The sequence below is a fragment of the Oncorhynchus tshawytscha genome, linkage group LG09 (genome assembly GCF_018296145.1).
Source record: "Oncorhynchus tshawytscha isolate Ot180627B linkage group LG09, Otsh_v2.0, whole genome shotgun sequence".
NCBI classification, from domain to species: domain Eukaryota; kingdom Metazoa; phylum Chordata; class Actinopteri; order Salmoniformes; family Salmonidae; genus Oncorhynchus; species Oncorhynchus tshawytscha.
Window position 1 is genome coordinate 22004110 of NC_056437.1, and position 11279 is coordinate 22015388.

The 11279-nt window shown below is 42.4% G+C and overlaps 1 protein-coding gene across 3 annotated transcripts; it reads left to right on the plus strand.

The window, feature by feature from the left end:
* Positions 1–3384: 3384 nt before the first annotated feature.
* Positions 3385–10826, plus strand: LOC112259326 (forkhead box protein N4-like). Of its 3 annotated transcripts, XM_042326678.1 has the most exons (9): positions 3385–3582; positions 3896–3963; positions 7194–7479; positions 7585–7695; positions 7841–7992; positions 8143–8239; positions 8357–8570; positions 9239–9586; positions 9762–10826. In XM_042326678.1, the coding sequence occupies exons 1-9, from the start codon at positions 3547–3549 to the stop codon at positions 9986–9988; spliced, it is 1539 nt and encodes a 512-aa protein (XP_042182612.1). In that variant the 5' UTR covers positions 3385–3546; the 3' UTR covers positions 9989–10826. The 3 variants fall into 3 exon arrangements, with proteins under 3 accessions (XP_042182612.1, XP_024289809.1, XP_024289807.1); XM_024434041.2 differs by lacking the exon at positions 3896–3963; XM_024434039.2 differs by lacking the exons at positions 3385–3582; positions 3896–3963 and adding an exon at positions 4416–4814.
* Positions 10827–11279: the final 453 nt, after the last annotated feature.

An 11279-nucleotide genomic window follows, 5' to 3' on the forward strand; every position in this document is an offset into this window, starting at 1 on the left:
CAGCTACACCAGCATATTAGGTAACCCCTTAACCTCTCAGAAAATCATGGGTTAACATACTGACCAATTACAGCACAACTCTGCCTCCTTAAAGGGCATGGGACTAGGCATCACAGGATAGCCAAATTAATATTCACCTGCTCAATTAGTCCCATACAACTCAGCATGCTTTATTTATTGGAGCAAATAGATAGCCGAGGAAAGAGCTGGACTCTAATGGTCAAGACTAGCCAGGTTACTGTAGTAGCCTTCTGAATCTCAGCCATGTTCAGTGAGCAAGAAACTTTCTGCTAGGATACCATGGCCAAATGCATACAGCTGATGGCAATACAATAACATGATTCTAAAACGCAATCATTTAGGTTAAATGCAATTTCACTGAGCTATAGTATTGAAATGCAGCTCGGTTTGTTTATCTGAAAACGTGTTATTTTTGTGTATAAAATGTGGCTGTTTGATATAGAAATTTCAATAAAAAGTATGACAATGCACTGATAGAGCATTTCATTGGAGGAGTCAAATAATTTCAAAAGTTTGGTAACACTCAAATGTAGAGATAGTGGAGAAGGTTATTGGAGATATTGAAAAATAGACCAACATGCATTGAAAGTCAAATGACAAATATCTTTGTACCTTTGAGTACATGTACAGTTGAAGTCTTAAGCTTACATACACTTAGGTTGGGATCATTAAAACTCATTTTTCAACCACTCCACAAATTTCTTGTTAACAAACTATAGTTTTGGCAAGTCGGCTAGGACATCTACTTTGTACATGACACAAGTAATTTTTCCAACAATTGTTTACAGAGATTATTTCACTTATAATTCACTGTATCACAATTCTAGTGGGTCAGAAGTTTACATACACTAAATTGACTCTGCCTTTAAACAGTTTGGAAAATTCCAGAAAATTATGTCATGGCTTTAGAAGCATCTGATAGGCTAATTGACATCATTTGAGTCAATTGGAGGTGTACCTGTGGATGTATTTCAACGACTATCTTCAAACTCAGTGCCTCTTCGCTTGACATCATGGTTAAATCAAAAAGAAATCAGCCAAGACCTCAGAAAATAAATTGTAGACCTCCACAAGTCTGGTTCATCCTTGGGAGCAATTTCCAAACGCCTGAAGGTACCACGTTCATCTGTACAAACAATAGTACGCAAGTATAAACACCATGGGACCACGCAGCCGTCATACCACTCAGGAAGGAGACGTGTTCTGTCTCCTAGAGATGAACGTACTTTGGTGCGAAAAGTGAAAATCAATCCCAGAACAACAGCAAAGGACCTTGTGAAGATGCTGGAGGAAACAGGTACAAAAGTATGTATATCCACAGTAAAACAAGTCCTTTTATATAGACATAACCTGAAAGTCCGCTCAGCAAGGAAGAAGCCACTGCTCCAAAACCGCCATAAAAAAGCCAGACTACGGTTTGCAACTGCACATGGGGACAAAAATCTTACTTTTTGGAGAAATGTCCTCTGGTCTGATGAAACAAAAATAGAACTGTTTGGACATAATGACCATCATTATGTTTGGAGGAAAAAGGGGGAAAACACCCTCCCAAGCTGAAGAACACCATCCCAACCGTGAAGCATGGGGGTGGCAACATCATGTTATGGGGGTGCTTTGCTGCAGGAGGGTCTGGTGCACTTCACAAAATAGATGGCATCATGAGGAAAGAAAAATTATGTGGATATATTGAAGCAATATCTCAAGACATCAATCAGGAAGTTAAAGCTTGGTCGCAAATGGGTCTTCGAAATGGACAATGACCCCAAGCATACTTCCAAAGTTGTGGCAAAATGGCTTAAGGACAACAAAGTCAAGTTATTGGAGTGGCCATCACAAAGCCCTGACCTCAATCTTATAGAAAATGTGTGGGCAGAACTGAAAAAGTGTGTGTGACTCAGGAGACCTACAAACCTGACTCAGTTACACCAGCCCTGTCAGGAGGAATGGGCTAAAATTAACCCAACTTATTGCTCGAAGCTTGTGGAAGGCTACCCAAAACGTTTGACCCAAGTTACACTATTTAAAGGCAATGCTACCAAATGCTAATTGAGTGCATGTAAACTTCTGACCCACTGGGAATGTGATGAAAGAAATAAAAGCTGAAATAAATAATTCCTTCTACTATTATTTTGACATTTCACATTCTTAAAATAAAGTGGTGATGGCCTAAAACAGGGAATTTTTACTAGGATTAAATGTCAGGAATTGTGAAAAAGTTTAAATGTATTTGGCTAAGGTGTATGTAAACTTCCGACTTCAACTGTACATGGTTTTATATAATGTGAGCATTCTTCTGGTCAGGTTGTTCTGAACAGTCCAGTCCAGGTCGATAGAAGCTGAATCAGATCTGGATAGGACAGAGAAGGAGAAGGGCAGCTCAGCTGTGTGTTAAGGGATGCTTGCTGAGAAGTGGGAGCCTGATACAAGGGAGAGAGCAGCTCCATAAATGTTACATTAGGACACACATCCTTACCTATAGCACCTGGATTTATGGACATCCCATAATGCAACAGCCCTTGCAAACTGGCTGTCATGGTGTCCTAATTTTCTTCTTCTGTTTTTTTGCCTGTAATGTTCTGTAGAGAGAACTAGACAGAATGCCTAGCAGACAGACAAATCCCCAATGTGATAAAATATTATTGCAATATACATATAATCATACTCTGGGTAGTAAAAAGGCATAAACTGTCATTCTAACACTTCTCTGGCTGGAACTATTGAAAGTAAGCTTAAAGTTATCATATAGGCTACATCAGAATGATAATAATCCACACAATATACAGTTGCCTAATCATGTTCTGCTGTCAGGTGGAGGGGAGGGGCAAGTTGCACAACTGTGTTGGAGTGTGTTGGCATTATTCATTTATGGGAAATGCTTGTTCTGATGTACTTGTAAGAGTTGTTCGGAAGGGGGAGAATGCGCATTCCATTAATTGACAATGCACAAAGTATTCAAATACGGAGATTCGAGAGGAGGGCCTAGGCCAGAGTTCCCCAACTGAATTTGGCTAGCGGGTGGTTTTATTTGGCCCCCCAAATTTTATCGGCAAAAAGAAAACACACTAGGAAATCAGCTCCAATTGAAATCTGTTCCCAAGTATTCCCAATCCCATCCATAATAGAGAGACAGGTGATCATAAACAAACGTAAGCAATGTTTGAAAGTATTATGTTTTAGTCCAACGTGATATCTGTTTGGGTTTCTTGCGGTCAATTTGCAGTCTACAAACTGTTTAACGCCCTTCCCTTAAAATGACCATCATTCCCACATGTCTATGTTGTTGTCTGCTTTCACTGGTGTTTATTTCACGGCTATCATTGAGCCTGAGAACTAACGTTACTGCCTCTCTCCGCGCCTCCTCGACCACCTTCCCGCTGCAGCTCATCAAATCGCGCGGGCAAGCGCGCCGGATCAAAATTGGAACCAGACAGTGGTGCTGATGAACAGCTCCTTGCCAGAGTGGACACACTGGACAGGCAGTCGGTGACGAAGAGAGAGTTTTAAAACGGGTTGGAAGGTTAATGAATGGACTCAAACTCAGCGTTGATTCGTTCAGAACAGGTTAGCAAGGGGTTGTTTACATAGTTGTTTTTACATTTCATATAACGTGTCTGATATCTAGCTAGCTAAGTTAGCTGTCAAAGTAAATACATGTTTCATACTAGCATTATGAGCTAGATTGAAACGAGCTACTGTAGCTAGCTAGTTAGACAGTCAGGTATGGGTCTGGTAACTAACGTTAGTTGAAACAGCTACGTAGCTACTTGTGTAAATGTAAAGCTAGCATTGTCACTGTGGTTAGCTACCTAGCTGTTGGCTGGCAGTGTGCCAGGTTTGTCAACTAAGGTTAGCTAACTGACTATTTATTTTGTAGGAGATGATACCATCGCGCCAGATGATACCACCGCGCCAGCATGACAGCGATTTTCAGAAATTCAGAAAGTAACGTTAACGTTAATCATTCATCACACCTCATCACAGGATGTCATGTAAAGCTAGATAATGATACTTCACCAGGTTGTCACGGGTCTGAATTAACTCTGAAAAGCTTGGCAGGCAAACCTTCAAGTTATGGTTTGCAAGGGGTCTCTCTCTCTCTTTCTCTCATATATATATATATATATATATATATATATATATATATATATATATATATATATATAAAACGTTATATCTTTAACTTTCACACTCTCTCTCACTCCGCCTCTCTCTCTCTCTCTCTCTCTCTCTCTCTCTCTCTCTGTGTGTCTGAAAATATGCACACACAAAAATCATTACAATTAATCATTTTAGGTCTGAATAGATATGTCAGAGCCCATCAGCTCTGTTTTCTGTCCCACTGTTGGGGCAAGGGGAGGGGGGTCTATCCCTGGGTGTCTGGTGCTGGGGACTTGGGAGGGGTGGCCTCAAAATAGATAACAAGGGGACACTGCTTGTAGAAACCCTTAGGGGAGGACTTGCTTGACTGCCTGTCTAATTTGTACTGGTAAGCAAATGTGGTGGACACATCGTTCACACGTCGAACACTTCTTCCAACAGCGGAGAGAGTAAAGAGAGTAAAGAACAACTTTTCTTCTCGTCAATCAGAGCTTAGCTACCTCAGCGACATAATTGCTCAGTGAACTGGACCTGCTTGTCTTTAGCCTTCTCATTGTGTTTATTTGGAGTTCCCCTAGCGACATTGTTGACAGTGAAGAAGGGATTTTTACTTCAGAAGGAATCATTATTTTGTGCTAATCTGAATTGAGGGGTATTCTTTGTGGCACTGTTACATGGATGTTTCCCTCAAAAAGGTTTGTGTTTTTTTCAGATTTTATGTGAAGTTACCTTTGAAGCAACCAAGTTTGGAGATTTCTTTCAGCCAAATTGTAATTGAATAAACTACAGTAATATTTTTCATGCTGGATACTCTGTTCCCACAGTAATGTAACTTTATTGTGATGTTCTCACTGTAGGCTAATGTCTTATGTTTCTTAACTAGTTTCTTATCTTATAGCCTATGACTCATTGATTGAAAACCAGAACAGCTCTTCAGTCTACTTACAATGGAGTTAATTCAAGACATTAGCTAAAACCTGACTGTAAAATGAACCACAATCAAACTTGTAATTGTATTACTACTACAGTTTATAGACTGGGTTTTTACATTATAGAACTTATAGTTAACCATTCCCTTTCTGGTTTGTGGGCATGACATTGACCACACAGGGTCTCCAAGCAACACTTTGTTTTTATCATCTGACGAAACATAAGAATGGGCCAGTTCATTTTTGCACTGCCAAGTTCACCAGGTGGGTGGAGATCTCATTTAAGGACCAATGGAATGGTCTAAAATGTGTAAACTCCACCCACCCGGGGCACCAAGCCATGCAAAATGAATTCACCCAATCTGCCTACTGATAACAATGTGTGGGTGGAGCTGAAATGCTATGTTTGTTACTGTGAGAAAGAAGAGTCCCAGTAAAATACTAACTATTGTCAACTAAGCTAACGAAATGTAAGGTCAGACTGAAATGTGCTTTAGAAAGGCAGGAGCATGCATGTTATTTTAATGTCTGTTTAGAAGAGTCAACAGCATTAAGCCTGCTTTCCAGGCTCTCCTGCACTAGAGCGGTTGGCTGTAGTGCAGAGGGTCTGGTGTTGACAGAGAGGCAGATGGTTCTCGTTTAACTCCCTTGTCAATTAGCTGTCACTCAATCAGATTAATGCAGGCTCTGGTCATTTTGGGGGTGGAGTGTAGGGAACAGCCCTCTGGAAACAATAGAGCCAGGTGCCACAGGGCTGGGGACTGTCATTTGAATAACTAATCATTATTCAATGGCCAGACCAACTGTTGCAGACAATGTGCACAGTGTACCCGACCCTACTCCACACTTTGAATATTGTGGGGGTGCCCCTGTGTATTTGTGATTCAGCCTGGTCCACCTGGTCATGCTGCTGCTCCAGTTTCAACTGTTCTGCCTGCGGCTATGGAACCCTGACCTGTTCACCAGCCCTGCTGTTTTTGACTCTCTCTCTCTACCGCACCTGCTGTCTCTAACTCTGAATGATCGGCTATGAAAAGTCAACTGATATTTACTCCTGAGGTGCTGACCTGTTGCACTGTCTACAACCACTGTGATTATTATTATTTGACCCTGCTGGTCATCTATGATCGTTTGAACATCTTGGCCATGTTCTGTTATAATCTCCACCCGGCACAGCCAGAAGAGGACTTGCCACCCCTCAGAGCCTGGTTCCTCTCTAGATTTCTTCTTAGGATCCTGCCTTTCTAGGGAGTTTTTCCTAGCCACTGTGCTCCAACATCTGCTTGCTGTTTGGGGTTTTAGGCTGGGTTTCTGTATAGCTTTTTGTGACATCGGCTGATGTAAAAAGCGCTTTATAAATACATTTATGGTATTAAATGGAGCCGTGGGCACCGGATGTAACATTGCATTAATTTTTTGAGTATCTGGAACTGGAAAGTAACAGTCATTGAAATAAAAGGGTCAGTTGTGCAAATAGAGTTTGTAAAACTCTGTCCAAAAAGAAACTCAATCAGATTAGACATGCTATTCATGGGTTGCACCTTCGTCAGTCGTTCGTGTCAACATTCTACCGATGCCGCAGCATATTGATGTCCGACGGAAGGTTAATGGGGGCTAGTGAATGTTTCGTCAAAATTACACTATAGTGGACTGGAAATACAATGACATTGCTAAAGTAGACACATAATTAGTAGAAAACAACATTGCCATCAAGGTTACTTTAGAGAGATGGCAATGTTGCTGGCCGTGAGCTAGCAAGGTTTGACAGAAATAGCTAGCAATGGTAACATTAGCTAGCTCAAATGTTGGTGCTCTCCCCTCAATCTTAGATAGCTAATTAAAGTTATACTGCATCTAAAGTCAATCTGGCGACATAGCAAAGATGACAAAAGCTTGTCCTACTAAAAAATATTGACTCCTTTTCTAATGCCATCGTGCTTCCAAGACATGGTAATGCACTTTAGACAGTCTTCATCAGCACCTATTGTCACTGCATTGAGTAGAATGCTCAGCTGGGCATCAGTCCTAAAATGAACATTCAAAACAATTTTGTGATGAAACATGGAATCCATGAATGAAGTTTCAGTTTCAGTAACTCCGGTCCCTTACAGTAGATGTTGAGCAGCTCCTTTGTCTGTCGCTCAGGCTGCTGACCACTGAGCTGTCCCAGCAGAGTGAGGAGCTGCCAGGGGACCTGCAGTCTCTATCCTGGCTCACCACCGTGGACGTACACAGGCTGCAGCAGATGGCCACAGGCAGACTGGCCTTCAACAACACAGAACCCCAGAGCAGCCCACTGGAGCTTCACCCAGGTTCAGACCAGCACAGAAACATGAATACAGCACTAGGACATGACACCATTGTCCCTCCCCATAGCAACATGCAGAACAGTTATATTGGAATGAACTACATCAACAATCAAAATGGAAATGTAAGTACTCCAAAACCTTTTGTTTTTTTTGTTTTGTATTTGTGTTTGTCTTTGTTATTTTTAATCATCCATGTTCTTCCCTTCATATGAGTCTTTATCTTTCAGATGACAGGAGGGTACCCAGGAAGTGGTATGCCTGCCTCAGAATACCAGTCCTCCCCAGCCCACTACCACTCCCCCCAGCAGGCCTACAGCCCAGCTCAGGCTGTCCAACAGGTAACATCCACAGAAATGTTTCTGAACTTTAATGAACAGAAGAGTTTATGACAGAGTGATGCATATAGTATTTCATTGTGTCTCTCTATAACTCGTAATTAATGCAAGGAGGGCCTAATAAGTTTATTGGTTTCATTTTTCCCAGCATTCCCCCAGCAGCCTGTATAACAGCCCCTCCTACCATAGCCAAAACCTGTATGAGCAGCAAGCAGCAGGCATGAGCATCACCAACCCCCACAGCAACCAGGATCTCCTACAAGAACCTAATTCCTTCCCCAAACCTATCTACTCCTACAGGTAGGACACACTAACACATTAACTTGGTCAGTTTACATGACATTTAATCGGTACAGTTTTAACACAGTTCGTAAAGGACCTATCAAAAAAGAAGACACAATTAGAACTGAGCAAAAATGAAAATGGATGATATTTGACTGTTTTTGCCAGCTGCCTGATTGCTATGGCTCTGAAGAACAGCCGGACAGGCAGCCTCCCTGTCAGTGAGATCTATGGCTTCATGAAGGAGCACTTCCCTTACTTCAAGGTGAGGAGCAGGGAGATGCCTCTTTACACACGTGAGATTATCTGGCTCATGGAAGTTTGGGAACATCGGCAACAATGTTTTTATCAGTATGTGTTTAACTGATGGTCTACCTTACAGACGGCGCCTGACGGCTGGAAGAACTCTGTGAGACACAACCTGTCTCTGAACAAGTGCTTTCAAAAGGAAGAGAACAAGCAGGGAGGCTCCTCCTCCACTCGTAAGGGCTGTCTGTGGGCCCTCAACCCAGCCAAGATCAACAAGATGGAGGAAGAGATGCAGAAGTGGAAACGCAAGGACCTGACTGCCATCCGCCGCAGCATGGCCAATCCAGGTGAGGATGGTAGAGCAGACGAGAAAAGACTAGCCATATTGTGGCAATTAGCCATTCTAATGAAAAAACAGCACATAATGCTTATGTACACTGAGTGTACAAAACATTAATGGCACCTTCCTAATATTGAGTTGCACCCCCTTTTTCCCTAAGAGCAGCCTCAATTCGACGGGGCATGGACTCTACATGGTGTCAAAAGAAACCCACAGGGATGCTGGCCCATGTTGACTCCAGTGCTTCCCACAGTTCTGTCAAGTTGGCTGGATGTCCTTTGGGTGGTGGACCATTCTTGATACACACGGGAAACTGCTGAGCGTGTAAAACCCAGCTGTGTTGCACTTTTTGACACACGCCTGTGCACCTGGCACCTACTACCATTCCCCATTCAAAGGCACTAAAATCTTTTGTTTAGCCCATTCACCTTCTGAATGTCACACATACACAAGATTTGTCTCAATTGTCTCAAGGCTTAAGAATCCTTCTTTAACCTGTCTCATCGCCTTCATCTACACTGATTGAAGTGGATTTAACAAGTGACATCAATAAGGGATCATATCTTTCACCGGGATTCAGCTGGTCAGTCTATGTCATGTAAAGAGCAGGTGTTCCTAATGTTTTGTACACTCAGTGTAAGCTCATTGTTTACTGCTAATGTTCATGTCTCTCAGATGAGCTGGACAGGCTGATCACAGACCGACCGGACGGCTGTCAGAGGAAACCTTGTGACCCCAGGATGACGTGTCTCCCTTCTAGCCCCTGTGGTTCCCCTCTGTCTGGGCTTCTGCAGACATCCCTCCCCTTCCATCTCCAGGCCCAGAATCCCACCCTGCTAGGAGACCCCAGCTCCCCTGTTCCCGCCCGGACCCCTCCCCTCCACCCGGTCCCAGACTACTCCCACACCCCCTTCATCCAGCAGCAGCCCTACAGACAAGCCAACAGCCACAGTCTGTACAGCCTCCACCCTGACGTCACAGCAGATGTGGACGCTCTGGACCCTAGTATCATGGAGTTTGCCGGTGGGTTATTATGAATATCGGAGGGATGTTACTGTATGTTTAAAATGAATAATGGCATATTTGTTGAACACCTTTATCAAAACAGATAGTCTTGAACATAACTGTTTTAATCCAAGGATGATTTGGTTAATGATCTGTTTTAACGGGTTATAATGTGTTTGTTTCTGTCTCTCAGGGAGCCTATGGGAGGGGGTGAGAGAGGAGGGCTTCAGCCTGGAGAGTATGTTTAACCACTCTCCTCTGTGCCTGTCTGACTCTGAGCTGCCTGGCCCCACCACTGGACAGCCCCTGGTGAACCTACAGGTTTCAGGGCTGTACACCACCCTGGACCCGGCACCTGCTGTCCCCTTCCAGTACATCACCACCACAGAGGCCGGGGGCCAAGCCGCCGCCCTGCTCTGACTGACTGTGAAACACTGATATACAGTGTATTAATTAAACACTGATATACACCAAGACAGACCACTACTGTTGAACCTGCATGTCCCCACACCTACTGTATGAGAATCCTGAACATTCTCCCACCTGACAGGATGTCTTGCCTCTTTCATGTCAATCAGAGATTTTTTTTTTTTTTTTACTGATTCCTGTTTCTCCACCAAAGCACTTAAGAAGCACCCAAATCAGCTAACATAGACGTGTTTGATTGGGCCTGTCAGAATTTTAGAGTGATGAGGATACAGTGTTTTTGTGTGTGTAATGGTTTAGAGGTAAAATGCAATGCCACTTTATTTTTACAAGAGCTGGAGTCAATGTTGTGACGGTTGTCTTCTGTGAAGATAAGTAAAAGATTGTCGGGGAAACTCATCTGTCATCTATTTCTTGTGGAGGAAAAGTCTTTACTAGCTTGTGCAAACAATCCTTTTTTTGTTACCAGATTTGATTGTGGTATTTTAGCTCAATAGTTTATTTGTAGTACTAAAGTCCTGCTAGGCAGGCATTATCTCAGAGTTTTCTGTTTTGTTCATTTGTATTTATTTACTTTGCTCTGTGTAAACTGTCTAACATGACTCTTAAAGCCATGCCGTACAACAATAATTGTATATTGTAATATAGAGGACTTTAACATGTTAATGTATTTTAGAAATACTAAACATTTTTAACTTAAGATTATTTATGTAAAGGTATTACAGACATGTTAAAAGCCTTAGCAGATTCACCTGTTTTAAACTGACAATAGACTCCTGTGCCTACAAGGTGTTTCTCTAACTGTAAACATTTTCAGAATAAATATTTTCAGATGCCAGATTTATTGCAGGTTTTTCAGTGTTATTCACTTATTCACACAATGCACACCGTGCTGCTGAACTAGAATTAAACGTGTGACACAAGAGCACCGTTTACTGTCAGTCTAGGGTATTACAACAAAGTGTTTATATTCATAGCCGTACTGTACCAGTGGTGACTGGTGGCACTTTAAATCAGAGGATGGGCTCATAGTAATAGGCTGGAAAGGATTGGAATAATTGGGACAGTATCAAACCTACCCAGCACATTTCCATGTTTGATGCCATTCAATTCCATTGACTCCATTCCAGCCATTATTATGAGCCGTCCTCCCCTCACCAGCCTCCTCTGTACTGTACCTATCCTCAAGTACCATTTGTAAAAGGTGTAATCCTAGCCTCAAATTTGTCCCGCACATTGAATATACACTCCTCAAAAAAATAAAGGGAACACTTAAACAACACAA

Bases quoted from the DNA above. Each gene is read 5' to 3' on its own strand.
- LOC112259326 (XM_042326678.1), top strand. From the start codon at position 3,547: ATGGACTCAAACTCAGCGTTGATTCGTTCAGAACAG. The intron at 7,696-7,840 runs GTAACATCCACA...CATTTTTCCCAG, and splicing joins CAGCTCAGGCTGTCCAACAG to CATTCCCCCAGCAGCCTGTA. The intron at 9,587-9,761 runs GTGGGTTATTAT...TCTGTCTCTCAG, and splicing joins TAGTATCATGGAGTTTGCCG to GGAGCCTATGGGAGGGGGTG.